The sequence below is a fragment of the Myotis davidii genome, unplaced genomic scaffold (assembly GCF_000327345.1).
Source record: "Myotis davidii unplaced genomic scaffold, ASM32734v1 scaffold359, whole genome shotgun sequence".
In the NCBI taxonomy this organism is placed as follows: Eukaryota; Metazoa; Chordata; class Mammalia; order Chiroptera; family Vespertilionidae; genus Myotis; species Myotis davidii.
The window spans coordinates 833438-858017 of NW_006290460.1; the positions used below are offsets into that span (position 1 = coordinate 833438).

The following is a 24580-nucleotide window of genomic DNA, read 5'->3' on the forward strand; positions in this document are numbered from 1 at the left end:
AGCATAACCAATGGACATAAGACACTGGGGAATAGGGGAGGCTAGGGGACTGTCTAGGGCGGGGGAAAAAAAGGACCAAATATTAATACCCTTTGGAAAAAAAAAAAAAATTAAAAAAAAAAAACGTAACCTTTTTAAGATAGTCAGGGGTCCCGGGAGTCCAGTTCTGGCCTACTTTTCTACATCATCACATATTGCTTGCTTCTCTCTCCCACCCCCCAATTACACTAGCCTCCTCTCAGTTTCCATGATTTACCAAACTCTTCAAAGACCTTTGCATTTACCCCGGTGTTTGTATGTCTGAATCTTCTTATCATTTGGGTATCAGTGAATGTCATTTCCTCAGAATGGCCTCCCTCTCCACCCACCTTTTCCCACCTTTATGTTATAGCAATCTATTTCCTCCTAGTGCTTATCATGTTCTGTAATTATTTCCATCAAAATGTATTTAGTATTTCTCTCCTCCCTCAGAAAGTACTTTATAAAAGCAGAGAGAAGTCAATTGCCCTCTTTAACATTACATCCTCAATGCCTAGCACAATACTTAGTAAACAGTCGGTATTCGGTAAATATGTAAGTAAAGTAATGGATAAGAGAATAATTTAAAATATACTTACAGATGTCAACAGAGAGAAAATATACAATGATCATATAGAAAACACATTAAAAAATGAAGGTGACATGTTATGTAAAGATAAAGAACCAAGCCTTAACGGGTTTGCCTCAGTGGACAGAGTGTTGGCCTGCAGACTGAGGGGTCCCAGGTTCGATTACGCTCAAGGGCATGTACCTTGGTTGTGGGCACATCCCCAGTAGGAGGTGTTCAGGAGGCAGCTGATCGATGTTTCTCTCTCATCAATGTTTCTAACTCTCTATCCCTTTCCCTTCCTCTCTGTAAAAAATCAATAATATATATATTATTGATCAATATATATTAATCAATATATATATATATTAAAAAGATAAAGAATCAAAATCCAATTTATCCCACAAGCTTTGTACATGTACAGAATTCAGAATGACCTCCAAAGTCATGAAATGAGATCTGTGTTAAATGAATACCTATGAAAACACTATTCACATTTTGAGTTTTACCAAAGGAACACAGCATTATATATGTTCTTTTAACATTATAAACCTAAGTACATTCATGTGCTCCATCTGTATGCTTTGTTTAGTTCTTCACTATACGCATAGTACAAAACATTGTGTCTGGCATATTGAGGGACTACAAAAGTATGTGTTGAATGAGTTAAAGGTTGAGTGAATGACAGAAAGCGATAGTAAAGTGACACCTTGTCATGACTTAACACATGATTTTAGTGCTTCATAGGTCAAATCATGTCCTAAAACTGAGACCCAATTTAAGTAAAGCTGCCTTAAAAGGATGACTGTTGATCAATAGCAGCAGTGGTATTATGGGAGCATATTACATGTCCAAGCTAGCCAGGGATTCCTGATTAACAGACAGAAGGAAAATCATAAAAGAATAAATATAGCAGTTCTCTGACACATTTCTTAAAAATCACAGAATGAAAGCACTGCACAGGACTTTTCTGGATACTCCAACCAACAACAATAACTGCTGGTATAAAAGGAGCTAATAATATCGTACACATGTGCAGCAGCTCAATGCTCAATAACCAATCTGATAATTGCCTCCTAATCTATTATTTGCATTTTTCTCTCTATCTAGTCAATGATGCCAAGCAGGAACACTAGAAACACCAACATAAAAATTTTATAGCCTACATCCTTGGTGCCAATATCTCAGAACTTACAGAAGATATTATTCTGTAGTCTGAAAAATGGTACAAAAGTATAATGGTAGACTGACACTTAGCAAAATGATATGCTACTGCTAAGGGGCAATAAACTGAACAGACCAAACTAATATTTTTAGTGTATCACTTTGAAAATTTTTTAAAAGTCTAGGTATTCAGTACTGTAAAAGATAAGCTTATTGAACCTACTGTATATAATAAAATCTAAATTAAAGTACAGCCCCTATGAAAACTAAAACTAAATCACTTTCACCAAGAAATATATTTTAACCTTTATTTAAGTTCTCTGATCATGATGAGCATGAGGCTCTAAACAATGTTTAAAAGAACTAAACTATCTTCCAAAGCACTGATGAGATATTTCAAAGGTAATGAGAAAGAGGAACACGGCTATCAAGAAAGGAGCTTAGAAAAAAACCAAGATGGCGACATAGGGAAACACCGGAGATTGCTGCCTCGCACAACCACTTCAAAAATACAACTAAAAGATGGAATGGACATCATCCAGAACCACAGGAAGGCTGGCTGAGTTGAAATTCTACAACTAGAAGGAAAGAGAAAAGCATATCGAGACTCAGAGGAGGTGTGGTGCGGAAGTAAGGTATGGAGGCGCATGCGGAGAGGGCTGGTGGCTGAGGACACAGTTGTCTTTTTCAATCAGGAGGGAGTCTCAAGCTCTGAGCTCCAGTTCTGGGCGAGTCTCTGGGGACCCAGACTCATACGGGAGAAACTGGACTGTTTGGCATTGGCTGGAACTCGAGGGCAGCTTTCTCTCGGAGGTGACTGCAGCGATTGCCGGGACACTGAGAAGCGGGGACTCTGACGGCAGGACTGAGAGCAGCTCAACTGCTAACTCCACCCTATTGATCCCCTGGGACCTGGACCTGGCCAAACCAAGCCATGAATGGAGGCTTTTCCATATGAAAGGCCTGGCCCTTTGCAATCTGATAATTACCTAACAAACTGCAGCTGGCCCAAGGCACCACAGCAGCTCGCATTGCTTCACAGCTGGCTCCTGCTGGATAGCCTCAGGCAGAGGCTAGATTAGCACCTCCTTAGAGATCCAGGAGCCAGTGTGCCCGGTGGTCAGAGTGGGAACATCCAGATTGCCGTTCCTTGGATCCGTAAAGGACACACTCAGGGGGCAGACTCAGTGAGCACCAAAGCCCCACTGAAGCAAGTGTTGCCTCATAAGGGTGTCTTCAGCACAGTTCTCCCACCATAGACACAGCTGACTCTCCCAGCCAATTGGCCTGGAGGTCTATTCCTCCCAGGAATACCTACAACAATAAAGGCTTAACTACAACAAGACTATGCACAAAGCCCACAAGGGGGTGCACCAAGAGTGTCCACCTCAGGTAATCGGGGAGGCTGAGCCACTGGACCCTATAGGACACCTAGCACAGAAAGCCACTCTATCGACACAGCAAAGCATAAAAAAATGCAGAGACGAAGAAACAGGAGACACATGAAAGCAATGCAGCAATGCAAACTACTGAATATAGAGTTCAAAACCACACTTTTAAGGTTTTTCAAGAATTTTCTAGAAACCACTGATAAACTTAATGAGACCCTCACGAAATCTAGTGAGCTTCACAGATAAGAAAAAGCTAAAGGAGTTCATCACCACCAAACCAGTATTACATGAAATGCTGAAAGGTATCCTTTAAGAAGAGGAGGAAGAAGAAAAAGGTCAAGATACAAATTATGAACAACAAATACAAATCTATCAACAAGTGAATCTAAAAATCAAGTGAATAAATAATCTGATGAACAGAATAAACTGGTGAGTATAATCGAATCAGGGGCATAGAAAGGGAGTGGACTGACTATTCTTGGGGGGAGGGGAAAAGGTGTGGGGGATGCGGGAAGATACTGAACAAAAATCGTGCACCTATGGATGAGGACAGTGGGGGGCGGGGTGAGGGCGGAGGGTGGTGTGGGAACCAGGTGGAGGGGAGCTATGGGGGGAAAAAGAGGAAAAACTGTAATAATATGAACAATAAAGATTTAATTTAAAAAAAAGAGAAAGGATCTAAATAAAAAAAATTTTAAACTATGTAAGTTTTGATTCAAATAAGGTACCAGAATTGTGAACATCAGTGAAAATTATTTGTTTAGCTGCATAATTTTGTGCATAATTAAAACAATTACTATTTGTCTACTATCACCATGTTTTTTCATTCAAAATTATGAGTGCCAGCCCTGCTGGTGTGGTTTAGGGGTTGAGCATTGACCTATGAAACAGGAGGTCATGGTTCAATTCCCAGCCAGGACACATGCCTGGGTTAAGGGCTAGATCCCCAGTATGGGGCGTGCAGGAGGCAGCCAATCAGTGATTTTCTCTCATCGTTGATGTTTCTCTCTCTCTCTCCCTCTCCCTTCTTTTCTGAAATCAATAAAAACATATTTTAAAAAATTATGACAGCCAGTTAATTGGCAATGCTTCCAAGATATTGGCCACAGAGGCTTATCATTTACTATATTGTTTCTTGCTTACAAAATGGCATTATCAACTGTTTTGCCAATTAAAAAGACATTTTTTACAATAATTTTGAGAGCTCAACTAATAATGGGTAGTTATACAGCATTTGCATCTTCTGTTGTTATTTAGTTTCTAACACAAAGACAAAGGACCACTATCTTCTTGATTAACTGAGCTAATAATATTGTACACATGTGCAGCAGCTCAATGGTCAATAACTAATTAATAAATTTTATATCATTTTGGAAGATGTATATATTCAACTCTATTGGGTTGCATGGGACAAAGGTCCTGTAAATTAACATAAGTCACCACCACTTCAGTTAGGACCATTTTTTCTTACATGACACTATAAATTAAAAACAATCAAGAAATGTGATCTGTCAACGCAAAGGTTCAAAACATTAGCAATTACAAAGAGCTCGTTTGAGAGTAAATGTAGCACAGTTTTATGCACTTTAATGTTGGTCATTTGGCAAGACTGGCAGAGATTAATGAGGTAAACTTAAAGTATATTCCAATGCAATTTTTATTACTCATGTACGAGTGTCAAATTACCCAACCCATATTTTTGTTAAAGTATAAAAGGAATTACTGAAACTTTCATTATGTCTGTGTTATGGACTTGTTCACCTCAAACTATCTTGAGCTTTATAATGATAACATAACCTTAAGGATATTAATGAGAACAAGCATTGCTCAATATGTGCCAAGCCCTACTCAAGATATCTCTTAACCCACAAAAATGGCCTATGAAGTTGGTACTATTACCACCTCCATTTTCTGGATAAGGAAACTGAGCTCAAGGAGGTCAACACACTGGATGAGTCTCATAGTTTTAATAAGACAGAGTTAGAATTCACAGCCAGCTCAGTCTGATTCCAGAGTTGGCACTATGCTATTCAGTGTCTCATAGCAAGCCTTCATTTGGTTGGTTAATTCAAAATAGTAGTATGGCAAGAGAGCTATCCTCAGAACCCAAATTCAATCGGAAACCAATAGTTTAGAGGTGAAGTAGTGTGGACAACTTTTTGTGACACACCTTTAGATATTTAACACTATCTCACACGGTCACAGAGGAGTGATGCTATTTTATATAGACTTCTTAAATGAGGTTAGGAACAGCCTAGCAATAGGACAAACATGTGGTCATCAGTTTGGTTTCAATTATGTATCCATTTACGTAGCCTCAGGAGAGTCAGCTCTTCTGCTCCTTTCTCCTTGAGAGCAGCCTGGGCCTTCCTCTTAGATTTAGATTGTGTATTAGGACACACCCAGATGTTTGTCCTCTGGAATAACTATCTACAGTAAGTAGTCCTTCCAGGCTGAATCCAATCCATAGGTGTGTTTTGTTGTGGCCATGTAGTGTTTTGTTTTTATTTCATTGACTGCCCACGTTTAAAAACAGTAACATTAAAAAATACATTAAAAATAAAACTGGTAACCTTTTTTGTAATATATTTTTATTGGTTTCAGAGAGGAAGGGAAAGGGAAGGAGAGACAGAAACATCAATGATGAGAGAAAATCATTGATTGGCTGCCTCCTGCACACCCCACACTGGGGATCAAGCCTGCAAGCCAGGCATGTGCCCCTGACTGGAATTGAACTTGAGATCCTTCCATCTGCAGGCCGATGCTCTAGCCAACTGAGCCAAACTGGCTAGGGCAAAAAGGGTAACATTTTATAGAAAAATCTGGGTTTCCATTTTATCTTGATAAATAAGAAGACAGCAAAACAGATCCCAAATTCCCTGATGGTAAGTTCTTGGCTGGTGCTGAGTTCCACTTGCCCCCTTTCTCAAATCAGAAAACACTGCAATGGTGACGCTGAACACAAAAATACTGTTTAAGTAAGTGAGTAATCCAAATCTCTGAAAGGATTGTTTACAAAGATTACTAGGCCACGAATATTTTTTTATTTCATTTTTGAAGAAAGTCGTTTAAAGGTGGTGATTCATCACTTGCATATTTAATAATACAATATCTGGAGTCAAATGAATTTAAAATTTAGTACAGAATGACTTTTTCAGTGTTTCATTTCAACCCATATAAGGGCATTCTACTTTGAATTTCTGAACCTATCTAATAAAAACTCTTTATATAGAAGATATGTGTCTATTTTATATGGTATATATGAAATAATAAAATATCTATATGAAACTATATCTACCATTACCCTATATAATAAAGGGGTAATATGCAAACAGGCTGAATGGCCGAACAACGAATCAAAGTGTAATATGCTAATGATATACTAAGGCTGCTCAACTGCTTGTTATGACATTCACTGAACCCAAGGGAGCAGACAGTCAACTGGTGTACAGTCGCTATGATGTGCACTGACCTCCAGGGGGCAGATGCTCTGACCAGTAGGTTAGCTTGCTGCTGGGGTCCGGCCAATCAGGACTGAGTTAAATGGGCTGGACACAGCCTGGAGCCCTCCCCTGCCCCTCCCAGGCCTGATCGTGCACCGATGGGGTCCCTCAGTCTGGTTTGAGCCCTCTCGCAATCTGGGATCCCTCAGGGGATGTTGGAGAGCCAGTTTCAGCCCAATCCCGCAGGCCACTCCTTTTGGGAGGGCTCCAGACACAGGGCTCATGGCTGGCGAGTGCTGCTGTGGCAGCGTGATGGGGACTGATTGAATGCGAGTCCACAGCAGGCACAGTGGGGCCGGGATGAGTGGGAGAGGCAGGTTGGAGCTGCAGGTGGCATTGGACTGTGGGTTGTGGCCCGATCCCTGCAGGCCACCCAGAGGGACCCCACCATGTATGAATTCATATATTGGGCCTCTAGTATAGTATAAAGTTACACATATACATATGCACTTGCATTATGTATATACATTTATACATGTGTACATATATATATGCATGTATCCTTCCAAACTATTCTTATTTTAACTTTAAATCACAGTGACATTTTATAGCAGAAAATTCTTACCTCAGCCAGAAAAATAATGAAGCACCAAATTAGCACAAAAACTAAGCTCTTGTGGACAGTAATATATCTGAGGTATGTGTTCCATGTAGTCACTGTTGGTATGCCCTCCACATCATCAAAAAAGCACTCCTGAAGAAAAGAATCATGGTCATTACAATGAGACTATACAGTTTTATATCACCTATGACTTGGGTCTTTTGTGGTTTTATTTTGAATCTGTAAAAAAAAATATTACTATTTGAAGCTAAGTGAATTTCAACAAATACAAATCACTCCACAGCCAGTATAATGTCCATTGGAACAACACAGCTTTTTGAAAAATGAGAAACACTGAAATTCTTCAAAATTCTGAAAGCATACCACTGATTATGTAACTATTATTTTTGGATAACTTCACCATTTTAATGCTTCCAGTGTCACACCTTTAACCAAATGAACAGTACCATCAAGCTGAAGCTTCCCAGAGCTCTCCTTAATTTATTTCTTAAGTGGGTCCATGGACAAATACACTTTGAAACTTGACTAGCTGTGGACATCGACCTAAGGGCAACTGATGTTTCTATATTTCCCAGTAGACTAGTATTATCTCTCCTTCCAACTATTATTTTAATTACATAATTCTACTCCTCAGTGTACTCCCTAGAAGTTTTGATTTGTCCTATGTAGATGCATTTCAAAAATTTGAAAAAGAGTGATTGTAGATAGTTCAAAGGAAAAGGATACTTTTGGTCCTCATGAAGTCAACAAAATTCACGGGAAAAGCGCTAATACTTCAAAGAAGGGGTTCCAAAGAAATTGGAACATAGCCCACTGTTAGGTATGAAGATTTTTGGAATCAAATAAACCTGGCTTTGAATCTGGACTCCACGTTGACTTCCTAGATGCTGCTTGAATTTGGCAGCTGAACATTTCTAAAGTTCACTTTCCTTCTTTGAAAACGAGGATAATGATAGGTACGTTCTAGGGCAGTAATGGGGACCAAGTATATGCTTAGTCCCCATTACTAAGAGCAATCAATAAGTAATAACTAGGTATTAATCAAAGAAATCATTCTTTACAACTAAATTTATGGGCTCAGGGTTGAGAAATTCATTCAAACTGATATTAAAACCACATAGATAAATTATCCTTTAGGAAACCTTTTATAAAAATTATAGAAATGCTGAAAGTATGTATCTTAGAGATAATCTATTGTGTTCTTTCATTTCACAAAGAAGAAGACCTTGGCCCAGAAGTGTGAAATGATCTGTGATTGCCAACGGTCATACTAGCCTTAATTGATCTGTGCTAGTAAACATATCAACTCATCACAATGCTGCCTGTTTCATCCAAGGCACTTAAGAAATTTTTCTAGTAAATATTAAACAAAACCCCTCCACTTGTATTGCTTCCTATCCTATATAATAAAACCCTAATATGCAAGTCGACTGAACAGCAGAACAACCAGCTGCTATGGTGCGCACTGACCACCAGGGGGCAGACGTTCAATGCAGGAGTTGCCCCCTGGTGGTCCGTGTGCTCCTACAGGGGGAGCGCCGCTAAGCCAGAAGCCGAGCTCATGGCTGGCGAGAGCAGCGGCAGTGGTGGGAGCCTCTTCTGACTCCACGGCAGCACTAAGGACACCTCGGGGGATGTCCAACTGCTGGCTTAGGCCCACGCCTTGCACTCCCCTCGGGGGAACAGGCCTAAGCTGGCAGGCGGACATGCCCTGAGGTGTCCCGGATTGCGAGAGGGTGCAGGCCAGGCTGAAGGAACCTCTCCCCCTCTCCCCCGCCAAAGTGCATGAATGTCATGCACCAGGCCTCTAGTTTTTAAAATAAAAGTATTTTATCCTTTAAAACTTAAAGGATAAAATACTTAAAGTATACTAGCACCAACCTTTAGACTTTTTGTCTAAAGGTTGGTGCTAGTATACATTAAGTTTCATACACCTTTTTTTTTTTTTAAAAAGAAACCTGTCTAGAAATCCAATTTAAAAGATAAAAACGACCCTAGCCATTTTGGCTCAGTGGATAGAGCACTGGAGACGGGAAGGTCCCAGGTTTGATTCTAGTCAAGGGCACATGCTCAGGTTGCGGGCTCCATCCCCAGTAGAGGGCATGCAGGAGGCGGCCTATCAATGATTCTCTCTCATCTTTTCCAGTCAAAGGCACATGTCTGGGTTGTGGGCTCAATCCCCAGTAGGGAGTGTGCAGGAGTCAGCCAATCAATGATTCTCTCTCATCATTGATGTTTCTATCTCTCTCTTCCTCTCCATTCCTCTCTGAAATCAATAAAAATATATTAACAGATAGAAAAGCTCACACTAACTAATTCAGGTATGATTGATATATAAATGACAATATAAGTAGTTCTGTTAAGAGATTATAACTATATATACCTTACATACAAAAATATTCCTTCCTCTCTAAACTACTGCTATTATCTGATTATATATTTGTTTATACTCCATCTCTTCCCACTGAGGTTTTAAGGTAGTAATAAAGCAGTTTTATAATAATTTTTAATAATTTCTGATTATTCTAATTTATAACAATGATTACTACTGGCCTAGTAAACCCAACACTAGCCCTTGCTTTGATAATATGTTTTATTAGAAAAGATATGTCCATTGCAAAAGGAAATAGTTGATTCTTTACACATTTAAGTTGATTCTTTTGCTTACATAATTATGAACTTTGCACTTCCAGAGTCTTAAGATAAACTTCATGCTAAAGCCATAATTTGAGTAAGTTTTGTGACATACTAATATGCATTCAGTTGTACTCTGTGGCAAATAAATAAACAACAAAACACTAATAATTTATACACACCTTTAAATCTTCTTCATTAATTTCTTCACTCATTTCCAAGCCACTATCTTGAGATAAACGCCTTGAATATATATCCATTTCAGTTAAGTTCCCCTGAGGGGCCAGGGACATTTTTCGTGTGGATGCTGCTGGGGCTCGGTGAATGCTTTGACCTTGGTTCACTGAGGAGCGTGTCATCAGGTTCAGAACGGACTGCCTCCGTCGCCGCTGAAAGGTGGGACCAGTGTTCATCACATTGCTGCGAGGCAGGATGGCCTCCCCCTGCTCGGAGTCCGGAACTAAGGACAGCCTTCTCTCTGAAGGCGCTTCCGAATCTTCTTCTATGCCATTCATTTGTAATGGAGTCTTCTGTGCAATGGAAAACTTTCTAAAGGAGCTGATTGGATTGAGAATAGAGTTCTTCCTATTTTCACCAAACTCTCCAGTCTGTTTAAAAGACTGTTTTTTGGTTTCATTCCTGGGGATGGCAGCATCTCCTTCTAGTGAGAAACGCCGTAAAGTCTCCGTTAGGATTGAATTTCTTCTCTCTGCACTAAACTGGTCAAAATAATCATATCCCATGAGCTTTGAACTGAAGTCAGGCCGTAGACTTTGTAATTCAGAAAACGTCCCATAAAAATAGCTGCTACCTTCATGAAGAATTAATATTTTGTCAGCTTTCTTTAAATGTTCCATTTTAGAAGTGACCAAAATCCTAGTTTTGTTAGCCATCAACTTACAGACACAGCTTTAAGAATATAAAAAAATATAAGATGTCAATTTTATGAACTCTTTATTACAATACAATATGTATTTCATTTAAAGATTTTATTAAGGTATTCTTATATAAAACCTCTATAATACAATGTTATTATACTTAAAATAATTCTAAAAGTAAATACCCAATACTAATTAATTTGGTGCCTTTTGAGTTACTATAGCATGAAATACTGTATTACTGAATTATTATAGTATGCTATATTGTAAAGTTGAGGGTTAAGAGACCTAAAATGAAATTAAATATATATATTAAATAAATATTTGAGTTTGAGCAAATTGGTTAACCTCTGGGTCATGATTCATTCATCTAGAAACTGACAGAATTGTTAGATGACCTTTAAGATTCCTGAGGGGGAGGTGTATATTTCTATGTATCTTCTGACATTTCAGAGCTTTCCTGTTCTTTACATTTTTTATTAATTTCCTTTTATGTTTTAAGTTGACCACCAATTTAGTTCTCAAAAGTTTATATTAAGATTAATCTTAATTGTTAAATCAACAACAATGACAAACCTAAGAGTTAAATAATGAATTGACCCTCCTCTAATAAAAGTTCCCTTTAACCTAGAACTAAATCCAAAACAGAATCATCTAAAGGAGACAAACTCCTTTTAGGCATTAAAACATTTCATATTGTATAGAAGGAGACATAATTCTAGAGGGTACTCTAATATACTACATGGCTAGCAAAGTTTATATGGATAAGAAGTTATTTATCATAGTCATAGTATTGTAAAAATAGTATGTTAGGTATTAAATTCAACTAAATTCTAGGAAAGATGCTTCCAGGAATAATGCTGCCATTTTATACACACATAGATCTATATCCTTTTCGCTTAAAATCTTTATTTCTAGAAGAGTATCATGATAATTCTCATAAATAAACTACTTCATAGTCTATGAAATCAGTTTGAAGCTTAGAAATCCAGTCAGATAACTAACTTTTTCTCTGGAACTTTGCACACTCTGAGCCCTACTAGGAGCTACAATGAAATGTAAATCCCAAGCCTGTGTGACTGAGGACAAGGTTGTGAAGGAGACACTGAGGTGGATGCATAGTCTGGGCATTCACTTACATTAACATGAAACAATTCAGCTCGTTTTCTTCCCTAATAAGTTTACTATCCAAGGGGGGGATAGAATAAAATACTAACACAAAAAAGCAAGTAAAAAGATTCAGTATAATAACCAATTAAAATAATATTACAATAATACTGTAAAAATGACATAGACAGCGACTATTCGAGTAATAGCAAGGAAGAAACTGTTTTAGCATGAGGTGGTTAGAGGTTTTCATGGAAATGATATTGAATATTGGCTGCAAAGAGAAAATGAGATTTGAGTAAGTGCTATGTTGCATTCTTTCATAGGGTCACAATGGTGGACACATTTCTCAAGGAATAATAAGCAGTCCATGGTAGTATAGTCACCTTTCTACGTCTTTTAGCATGAGCATTATGCTATTCAAAGAACATACCTTTCAAAGATTTCTTTTTCTGTTAAAACATCTAGGTACCCAAAAGGAGAGTCTAATAGGTACAAGTCAGCATCTTTGTATACTGCTCTGAAAAGAAAATGAAAACCAATTTAGATTTCCTCTATAATCCCATGTCACTTAGTGTAGATGATTTTAAATGAAGAAAAATAAATTATATATGATTTTTATGGCTTTTCACAACACTCCAAGAATTGCTAACATGGTTTTGCTGAAGTAAGTGACATTAACCAGCAAAAGTTACAAACTGAATCACACCATACCATACAATTTAAAACATTAGCTTAAATAGAAAAAATAATAAGAACGCCTTCTAACAATAGAATGTAACTAGAGCAAAGCACAGTGCTATATGCTGGGAATACAATTGATAAAAATTACACAGTTCCTGCCATAAAATATTTTGCATTGTGGTGGGGGGAAAATAATAAAATGGACGGTCTCAATCCTCTAAAATATCAGAGACAGCAACTAAATTGTAGCACTTATGTGAAACTATTTCTTTTTAATGCTTTTTTGGTGTTGACTGCTACAGCAAATTGGTAGCAGTACTATTGTGGCTATATAATTGGTACACTTTTTATTCCTTATAGTCTCAGCCACTGTACCATATTCATAAAAATTCCAAACAAGAAAAGAATGAATAATTCACAGTAAAAATGTCTGTCCATTTTTTTTACTTTTTAAGTTAAAAAATAAAATATTATGAGCAAGTAAATTCTTCATTAAGTTGATCATAGCACAGTAATAAAATGGAGATATAGTCCCATGTTAATGGGAATGAGATAATTTCTTCATAACACTTAAAATTTTCAGGTGTGGTTGTTAGTAACCATACCCCCACCCCAACCACATAGAAATCATGTATAGTTCTGGGTACTTTCTGTGAAAAGAAAATTGTATTCAATCAGCAGATTTCTAAGACAAAACACAGAAATTGCCCAAAGTCAAAGTAAAATCTAAAACAACCATTGCAGTGTAAGTTATTTTTGAAGACAAAATGCAAGAGAACTACGTAAAAGACCTCCATCAAAATATACCCTCCAGGTCTTCCTTTCCCCACTTCATACTTCTCTCTCTCCTTTACACCTATGACATATATTTTTTATTTATTTTATTATTATTATTATTATTATTGAATTTCGGCTTGTTTTTAAATAAAGGCGAGTTTATTCCCATACTGCACCAGCAGGAGCCAGGCTTCCTGTTTGCACTCCCTAATATATTAATGATGTATTCATCATCAAAAACTGGACAACACAGGACACATTCCAATAAAAATAAAAATAATTATTTCTGTAGTACTTCAAACTGTGTATACCTTACAATAAAACCAAATCTTAAACTGGTAAATACAAAGTCCATTGTATGTTGAATGTCTAGAAGCCCCATAGCATGTCTTATCTAAGGATAAAATGGAATGTTTGGGATAAGTCTTACTTGGGTCCACAGGTTAGTTAATCAAATCCCATTTTATTTAGAGGCCCTTATCTTTTCTGTGTATTATTCATACCTATTAACTTATTTTTTTAATTGTAATCCCAAGATCAAGGCATAATTTTTAAAAATTTATCTTTATTGTTGGAAGTATTACAGATGTCCCCCCTTTTCCCCCATTGATCCCCCTCAACCCCACTCCCACACCCGCCCCAGGCCTTCCTAGCACTTATGTAGAATCAAGAGGACCTAGTTCAAATTGTAACTCCACCATTTCCCTATATGGCTTTTAGCAAGTTAATATATAACAGCTTCAATTATCTCATTATTTCTTTCATAAAATGGAAGAACAATCCCTATCTTTCCAAGGTGATATAGGGATTAAGTAAAATCACACACACACACACACACACACACACACACACACACACACACACACCACTTAGAACATTACTAGGCATTTGCAGGTGTTCAGTGAGTTAGTTTTCTGTGTCAGCATTTAAAAGCAGGAAAAACAAGTAAGGAAAGGAGTCAAAATATCAGTAAATCAATGATTTGTTAACAACTCTTGCAACACAGTAAGAAGAATTTTGTTCTAATATAACTGGAGGAATGTTTGACATCCCATATCACCAATAATTTTTTAAATTGAACATGACGGTTTTACCACAACACTTTCAACTTGATAGAAATTAACAGAACGTAGTTCTCCCTTTGACAGCTCAAAATGCTTAGACCAGCGGCTCTCAACCTGTGGGTCGCGACCCCTTTGGCAGTCGAACGACCCTTTCACAGGGGTCGCCTAAGACCATCCTGCATATCAGATATTTACATTATGATTCATAACAGTAGCAACATTATAGTTATGAAGTAGCAACAAAATAATTTTATGGTTGGGTCACAACATGAGGAACTGTATTTAAAGGGCCAGAAGGTTGGGAACCACTGGTTAGTTAGACCAATAATGTCTCTACTAATGGAACTACCCACCACAGTGTTCGATGTGCTTGTCTTATTTGTCTTTAAAAATTACAGACTTTAAACCAAGTGATATCATTTGCCTTGCTATTCTTGTTATGAGAATCATGTTGAAAATTTTGAAAATATACATTTATCTAAACTAAGAAGCATGAACAGAAGCCTAGAGCAGGTGTGTTCATTGTGGGATGGAGGTGGTCAGGGAACTGTGTGATGGACTTCACAAAAAGTTTCCATCATATCTCTCCTTGTGTTATGCAGAATCCCAGAGTTTTCCTTTGTAGTAAAACATACCATAAGGTAATCAAATATACACACACCAAAGTAACTGCATGCATTTTTATCAGATATGAATACTATATCATGATCAATACTTCTTACAGGTGATTCTTAACCAGCTAGTCATAAGATCCCAAACACTGTTCAATTCCAAAACAGAATATAAAAATAGAGACGTATCTATAATTTCTACACGCATGACATTTACAGCAAATGCTTACTGGACCAATAATCCGATATTCACCTTGCCAAGGAGATTCTTGCTCGCTGCCCTCCACTCAGTGTGATTCCACCTTCTCCAAGAACTACATTGTCTTTCTCTGCAAACTTGGAGATGTCCTATTATCCAAAGTAGAAAGTAAGAATGGAATTGTTAGTGCTGGATCTGCATTCGAAAGGTCCCTTTTCCTTCAAAGGTAGTCATATATCACTCTATTGCTTTAGCTACAATTGAATTTTGAACACTGCATCTTGATTATTTTAAATCCACTTCAATTGGTCAAAACATTGCTGATTTTGATAAATAAATTTTTGTTTAATTTTTTAAATACCATTAATGAACATAAATAATAATAATAATTGGAAAATATAAAAAAGTAAAGCCTATGTATATTTATGGGTATGTAAATATGTGTGTATATCATCCATGGGCCATTATATAAACCTAAGTGCTATTAATGTGCTCAAGTGCACTTCCTTCCGATTTAAATACACTGTTATAATGGAATCTCCAAAACTGAATAAAACTCTCAATAAGAGAAACTAAATGAATGTTACTTACATACCCCTACCCTTCCCCCCCACATCCTCCCGCCTCCCCTCCCCCACCACTGCCGTATCTAACCGTATTTAGTGGGTAGTCCTGGGTACAAGGCAACTCCTTTCCAAACTTCTCTCACCGACTCATCCACCCAACATCTCATTCCTGTGACCTCTCCACCCTCTCTGCCTCTCCTGTCACCCTCCTTCCACATGGATTGCATCATCCTTTCTCCCAGATGATAAACTTTCTGTGGCAACAACCATGCTAGGCATCGTAAAAGAAGTTTAGAATTTATCAGAAATAGTCTGACTCATGCCGAGACCGGCGTGGCTCAGTGGATAGAGCTTCGGCCTGCGGACTGAAAGGTCCCGGGTTCGATTCCGGTCAAGGGCATGTGCCTTGGTTGCGGGCATATCCCCGGTAGGAGATGTGCAGGAGGCAGCTGATAGATGTTTCTCTCTCATCGATGTTTCTAGCTCTCTATCTCTCTCCCTTCCTCTCTGTAAAAAATCAATAAAATATATTAAAAAAAAAATAGTCTGACTCCTGAAGGATACTAAATAACATCCAAAAGTTTTCATTAACCATTTTAATATTGGTCATAAAATAGTACACAATTAACCTACAGATTAGTTGTACAGGTGACAGAAGTATCTATATAATAGACAGAAAATACTAGAAGACTTTCTGAAAGAGATGGGGCTCAGCCTGAGATATGAAGGATGAGAAGAGTCAAATAGGTACTACTCTCTCTTTAATTCAAAAAAGTTCTCTCCCTTTTCCCTTTCCATCTTCAAAAATCTGCTCTTTTCTCTTGCTACTACCTTCTTCTCTCTCCCTTTACAAAAATACACTTCTATCCTACTTCTCCTTTCCCTTTGACAATCCAGAAGCAATCCACCATCTCCTTTGAGTTGCCAACATTTTTTTATATTTAAATTGTCAAATGCTTACTACAAAACTCTAAACTCACAAAGGAGGCAAACTAACAGTGATCATTTATTTTAAAAACTATTTCGCAGCTCCAATAGGTTGAAGCCATTCTAACCACTGCCCCCAAGGAACTCTTATTGTCAATAATTCTGAGCTGGGTGACAAAAGGCCTGATGTTAAAAATGACGTCATGTTGGAGGCGATGCAGTAGGATAACCCCCACTCCTTACTCTGGCAACCATCAATCTTTTCTTCATATCTATGAGTTCAGGTGTTTTTTTTAAGATTCCATACATAAGTGAGATCATACAGAATATATCTGTCTGACTTACTTCATTTATCACAATGCCCTCAAGGTCCATCCATGGTTTTGCAAATGGCAGGATTTCCTTCTTGTTTTTTTTTGTTGTTGTTGTTGTTGTTTTTTTGTGGCTGAATAATATTTGTATATATGTGTATATATACCACATTTTCTTTATCCTCTCATCTGTTGATGGATACTTAGGTTGTTTACATGTATTGGCTATTATAAATAATGCTGCAATGAATCTGAGGGTGCAGGTATCTTTTTGAGATAGTGATTTCATTTCCTTCAAATAAATACCCAGAAGTGAAATTGCTGGGTCATATGGTAGTTCTATTTGCAATTTTTGAGGAACTTCTATGGTATTTGCCATAGTGGCTGCACCAATTTACATTCCCACTAATATCCTTAGTATTTTATGATTTTCTACTATTGCAAATTAAATAACTTTCTATTTCCATTTCGAGACAGTTGCTGCTAGTCTAGAGAAAAGCTAATTATTTTTGTATGCTTAACTATGATCCATGCATCTTATATTCCCTCATTACTTCTAGCAGACTTTTGTTTTTTGTTTGTCTCTTTACTTTTTGCTAGAATCCCTTGGGTTGTTTTTTTTTTTTAGGTGAACAATCTCATCATGAATATTTAATATTGTTCCTACTTATAGATAAATGGCATTAACTTCTTGCCATTTAAAATGTTTACTTTAGAATGTTACCTATAAAATACTGTATTTATGAAGTTTCCTTCTATTTGTACTATGATTTTTTATTAGAAATGACTGCTGAAAATTTTTTTTTAATTAATTTAAAAAAAGAAATGACTGCTGAATTTTACGTGAGACTCTTTTAACATTTACTGACCTTTTATTTGGTTTTCCTCTTTGTCAATATAACAAATTATATTTTATTTATATATTTCTTTACATTGATGCACCCTTACTTTCTTATCATAAATTTTGCTTGGTCATATTTTATTATTTTTATATCATTCTGTATGCTATGTATTAATATTTTATTTATAACATTTTATTTTAATATCTACATCATAAATATGATTATGTTTTCTTTTTCATAGTTTTTTTGAGTACTAAGACTATTTTGGTTTTAGAAAATGAACTGAAGAGCTTGCCGTCTGTTTCTATGGTTTGGTATCTATATATATAAAAGCCTAAGTGATCGGAACGACCAGTTGCTATGATGTGCACTGAACATCAGGGGACAGACGCTCAACACAGGAGCTGTTCCCTGGTGGTCAGTGTGCTCCCACAGCAAAACTCCCATGGTTTCTCCACCTGGCCAGCAGGTCCTGACTGCCCAATCAGGGCCAGGCCCTGAGCTGGGATGAGGAACCAGGGTGGGTGGTGACGATGCAGCCCCATTCCCAGGGGGGCTGAGGGCAGGCTCCCTCTTTGGGGCTGGCAGCCAACCTCCCGTGCCCCATCTCTCCCCAGGCTGGTAGGCCCTGATCAGCCCTCCACATGCCCATCCAGGGGTGGTTCGGCGGTGACAGAAGGAGAAGGCGGGGAGGGGTGGAACCACACAGTGGCAGAGCGCTGATGATAGCAGCGTCAGTGTCCAGTGTCCATTCCTTCTGCACTCGGCCCGAAGACCGTCGCCTCCTGTCTGGCCTGGCCCTGATCGACTTGGCCTCGATCAGCCCTGATCACAGGCCAGGCCTAGGGACCCTACCCATGCATGAATTTCATGCACCGGGCCTCTAGTAGTTTAAATAATATGTGAAATGCATGTTATTTAAAAGATACAGTTTAGCTACCAAATCATCTAGTGATAGTGCCTCTTTTAGTAGACATTGAATCACCTTCGCAATAGTAGTGACTACTCAACCTTCTTCAAGCTTCTTTCTTCAATTTTGATTATTTGTATTTAATCAAATAATAAAATTTGCTAGTAAATTATCAGTTCCTCTAGGTTTGTTTGTGGGTGTTCCTTTTTTAGGTTTTTAAGTTTGGAGAGCAGTTGTGATCATTACTATACCTATAGAACAGTGGTTCTCAACCTTCCTAATGCCGCGACCCTTTAATACAGTTCCTCATGTTGTGGTGACCCCCAACCATAACATTACTTTTGTTGCTACATCATAACTGTAATTTTGCTACTGTTATGAACCGTAATGTAAATATCTGATATGCAGGATGTATTTTCATTGCTACAAATTGAACATATTTAAAGCATAGTGATTAATCACAAAAACAATATGTAATTATATATGTGTTTTCCAACGGTCTTAGGCAACCCCGGTGAAAGGGTCGTTCGACCTCAAAGGGGTCGCGACCCACAGGTTGAGAACCGCTGCTATAGAAGAATATGGTATTTTACACACCATTGAAATATGATTAAGGAAAGCATTGCTAAAAGATGAAGTCTTGTCTAATGCTTAAAACATCTTCAATTTTCTATCAGTTTAGAACTTTTTCAAGGAATTTTGAAGACCTCTCCTCCTATGCTAAGATAGAATTAAATGTGAAATGTAGAGAAAATATGTGTGTAAAAGGAAATAGGGAAGGAGACAGGGAAAGCTTGGAGGGTTGTCAGACCTCAATGCAAGTCCAAGCCCTGGGTGAAGGCTTGGGTGGGAGAACATTAAATCACTGTGTAGTTGAAGCCTAACAAGCAAGTTTTCGAAACCTATGTGGGAGTCCTTGAAGCCAAATTAATTAATAAGTAGGTTCCATGTTTTTCAAACACAAATCTGTATCTCTTCCACACTCAGTCACTCATGGAAAACAGCCTGTGGAAGGAGCAGTCTCAAGACAAACTCAGTGAGTGAAAGATTTCCACCCATAGTACTGGGGCCCTTGGTCGATTAAACTCCCTACAACCAGGGGTGGGCAAACTTTTTGACTCGAGGGCCACAATGGGTTCTTAAACTGGACCGGAGGGCCGGAATAAAAGCATGGATGGAGTGTTTGTGCGAACTAATATAAATTCAAAGTAAACATCATTACATAAAAGGGTACGGTCTCTTTTTTTTTAGTTTTATTCATTTCAAACGGCGCGGGCCGTAGTTTGCCCACGGCTGCCCTACAACAATGCTTGTAAGGCACATCTCACTGCCACCACAACACCTTACCCCCCAAAACTGGCAAGGGATATGAAGTCAGAATGGCTACCAAACATGGAAAGATGTATACTCTCAGCAGCAATCAGGAACTGCAAATTAGAAAAATAGAGAGACATGGCTTTTTACAAATTAGAATGGCAAAAATTAAAATCTGTCTAAAATGAGAGCTTATAAAAATGTGAGTCAGTGGTAGTATAAATTGGCACGATTACTTTAAGGTGCAATATGGCGGTATCTAGTAAAATTGGAAATATATATATCCTCATATAACATAATTCAACAGGTAGATTTCTACACCAGAGAAATTCTTGAGTATTTACAAGAAAAAATAAAGATTTTTATTACCATAAAATCTTTGAACAATCTAAATGTTCATCAGTAGCAGAACGAGAAAAGAAAAGGTAACATCTGAGCACATACTGCAGTTTTAAAAAATGAAATAAATTTCTATATATGACTAGCATAGCTAGACCTCAAAGAGATAACAGGAGCAAAGAAAGTAAGCTTAAGAATGATATGTACAAAGGATACCATTTTTATAAATTTTAAAGCCATGCAAACAAAACTATTAAATATTGTTTGTGGATAAGTGTGTGTATATATAGGTATAATTTATTTGAAATGAATTGGAAAAGTATATATCACATACATAATAGTGATTGTTTGAAACTTGGGGTTTTGTGGAAGAATGATGGTGAGAAGGGTTTGTCTAGGCCCCTGACAATGCAAATAAGAAAGCAGGCATTTGCAAAAGCATGGATGGAACTGGAGAACATTATGCTAAGTGAAATAAGCCAGTCACAGAAAGATAAATATTACATGATCTCACTCATTTGTGGAATATAATGAGCAACATAAACTGATGAACAAAAATAGATCCAGAGGCAGAGAAGCGTCGATCAGACCGTAAAACCTCAGAGGGAAGGTAGGGGAGGGTGGGGGTAAGAGGGAAAGATCAACCAAAGGACTTGCATGCATGCATTTAAACCTAACCAATGGACACAGACACCAGGGGGGTGAGGGCATGAGTGAGGTGGGGGGAGCAATGGGGGGAATAAGGACACATATGTAATATCTTAATCAATAAAGAAAAAATATATATAAAATATCAAAAAAAGAAAAAAGTTACATTAATTATCTATAATTATAATTTAAAAAAAGAAAGCAGGGATGTTGTCACATGAATGTTTTCTATCTAAAATATACACTAGTGAGACAGATTACTTTTTAAAAGCATGAAAATAAAAGATTCCTGCATTCAAAAAGATCTGATATTCTAAGCCAATGTTTTTGGCCTCCCTTCTGGACTAAAACCACTTATGAAAAGAAATGTTCAAACTTAAATAATTTAACAAGTCTCTCAGGTATTGTAGTTAATAGGAAGCTACTGAGATTGAAATGAAACAGAATAATGGATGTAGAATGAAGAGAATTGTGACTAAGTCCATTATCTTAAGATCAGATGTGTAACATCAATATCCTACTGCTAATGTGAGCACTTGTTCTGATCACCTAGTTTATTATACATTTGTAGATTTCTTTATTAGTGTTTGTTCTTTTCTATTTGATTTAACATAAAACACTTTGTTGTGTATGAACTGTTAAACATTTGTCTTTGCTGATTACTAAGAGCACTCAAATCTGGTAATATATTTACATTAGAGTGTTGGTTTTCAGCCTTCACAGCAGATTGTTGCTTCTATGAAAATTATGATCTAAAACAAAATGATACCACTTGCTGCCATGCATTTAAAAGCAGCCTAAAGGCGAACACTACTAGAGCCTTGCATAGAGAGACAAATGCCATTTCTCTTTCCTCACACTGAAACATCTCTTGTGTTCCTTTGGAGCTATTCATAAAAATTGTTGGAAGAAATCATTACATGGAACTAAGATAATGGGTGTAAGTTGATGTCTTATATAAAAATTAACTGAGATTTTTTTAAAACTAAGTTTTATTGTGGCGATCATTTTGCAATATATAATGAATATCAAATGATTGTGTTGTGCCCCTGACATGATCATGTTGTCAATTATACCTCAATAAAAAAACTGTCTTAAAATAAATCAAACATCCTATATAATAAAAGCTTAATATGCCAATTGTCCCCTTGACGAGTTCGACCACTTGCTATGATGTGCGCTGACCACCAGGGGACAGCATGGAACATGGGGGGTGTCGGCGACATGGTGCTGGCAGCAGGCAGCAGTGGAGGTGATGTTGACCCTGATGGGCCCTGGCAAGAGCGGGACCACAGCGGGATGATGGAGCAGGTGAGCGGGCGGCACCAGGCCAAGGCGGGTGCTAGTGGGGCCTGATCGCCCTGCTGATCACCCACAGATGGCAACCAGCGGCAGTGGCAGGGGGCAGGGCCACCACCCGGCTCCCAGGCACTGAGGGAACTAGGCGGGGCCCCGATGACTCAGGCGGGGTGGGGGGGTAGTGCGCTGGGGTCCATGGACCCAGCTGCTGCCCACGGCCCAGAGTTCAGCTGGGACCTGGCCTTCCACATCAGATGCTCACACTTCAATCGCCAGCCAGGCCGAGGCACCGTACCTGTGCACGAATTTTGTGCACTAGGCCTCTAGTAAACTTATAAAACTCATGATCTATTAACTTCCTTGTTGAAGAAGACCCTGTAAAACCTTTGTCTAAAACCACCTTACACTGCCATTTCAATTTTTAATGATTTTCTCAGCACAGTTTACCTACAGATAAAATCAAGTATCTGGTCATTGGTTCTCAAAGTGTAGTCCCTGGAGAAATTATTTCAAAATCACCTGGGAGCTTGTTTTAAAAATGCTGCACCTAATCTTATTCAGAAAAATTAGGACAGAGCCCAGGAATCTGCATTTTAACATGTGATTATTATGCCTACTCATATAGAGACTTGTTCTTTGACTAATTTCCTTTATAATTTGCTGGTCAGAGAGGCAAATAACAACTTCAAAGGATTCTGTGCTTACATTAGGTCTCTTTTAGATTGTAAAGCACTTGAAAATACTTAGATAAAGAGTACCAGGGAGGGTCAAAGTAATGTTATAATAAGTATGCAATAAAGATTAACTTATTTTATTAGTAAGAAGTGTATAATATACCCTTATGATATATGCACTTTTTACACAAATGCTTATCATTTTACTCTTTTAACTGCACCTAACTTCATCACTCTAATATTATTCAAGTAAGCCAGACAAACCAGGAGTTGTTAAAGAAAAATTGTTAATTTAAAGGTCATTAACTCAGACCTGAATATACAACAGAGGAGTGATACAGGGAGCTAGTATATTGAGGGAAGGGGGAGGGGAGGGGAGGAGGGAGTCCTGTGCTCACACTTCTTTTCAATGGGGAGTTTTTGTTTTGCTTTTTCCTCACCTTAAGATTTGAGAGAGAGAGAGAGAGAGAGAGAGAGAGAGAGAGAGAGAGATCAAAGAAAGGGTGGAGTATTACATTTAATGGTCCTGTGTGATTTTGCAATATTTGGTGAGTGCATTTGAACTTCCTGTGACTTTGTAGATAGGCAAATGCCATAAACCTTGTTTTATGGCTGCCTTATCACTCTTTAGAATAACCTTGACAATACAGCTATTTGTGGTAAGAGAGGAGGGAGAAAAGCTGGGTTGGGGCAACATGAACTTTAGAGGTTGTGCCATTCAATAAAGCATGTCTTTCACAGTAAATCATTAGAGAGTTAATGCCATTGTTATTAATGTTTAATAATTACTAAACACTGTACTGTGCTTTATGTATAAGGAAATGGGCAAGAAGAAGGGAGAAGAGTGTTGGGGGGGGGCGGGGGACAGAGGGAAGGAAAGGAGAGAATGTGAGAAAGCCAGGAGAGTACTGGAAAGAGAGAGAAAGAATACATTAACTACTTTTGCACATAGCTGTTGTAAATGTGGATGTGTTATCTTAAAAGACCTGTGTACCTCTGTGTGATATATATTCACAGCGGTTAATTTCTACAGCAGGAAAGATACATGAATGAATTCATCAATTAAAAATTGGAGTTCTCTTTTATTAGGAAAGATAATTTTTTTTACCTAAGTCACACATGATTACAAAGAGCTAGATATGGAAATATATATTAAATATTGGCTGAAGATTAATCCTTGCTAGAAACATAAGGAGACCTTATTGTCAACTTAGAAAACAAAAGCTCTTCCTTCACTGAGCTTTGGCACTGACCAAATTACAGCAGAAAACTTAAATTCCAATTTCATTTTACTGGTCCCAACAAAAGTACAAAAAACACTATTATAATGAGTATTACAGTTTTTGACACCAATATTAAAGTATTATTGAATATTCATACATATACACACATATATAGTTTTATGTTTGAACTTGTGAAAATATATGTAATTCCGTTAATCCCCTTTGACTTTTAGTGTTTATTTTTATATGTGTACAGGTCTGTAATTGTATTTGAAAACTAAAAATGAGCATTTTTAAAGGAAGAACTGTAAAATTCAGTTCATTTAAGATGTCTTGGGATAAATGTTCCCAAGGAAGTAAAGGCAAA

The 24580-nt window shown here is 37.6% G+C and overlaps 1 protein-coding gene across 1 annotated transcript in view; it reads right to left on the reverse strand.

The window, feature by feature from the left end:
* CFTR (cystic fibrosis transmembrane conductance regulator) overlaps nt 1–24580 on the reverse strand; it is a 172911-nt gene that overhangs the window by 86673 nt on the left and 61658 nt on the right. The window contains 4 exon segments of the mRNA XM_015563769.1: nt 7210–7338; nt 10023–10749; nt 12259–12345; nt 15215–15309. Coding sequence (XP_015419255.1) covers nt 7210–7338; nt 10023–10749; nt 12259–12345; nt 15215–15309 — 1038 coding nt within the window.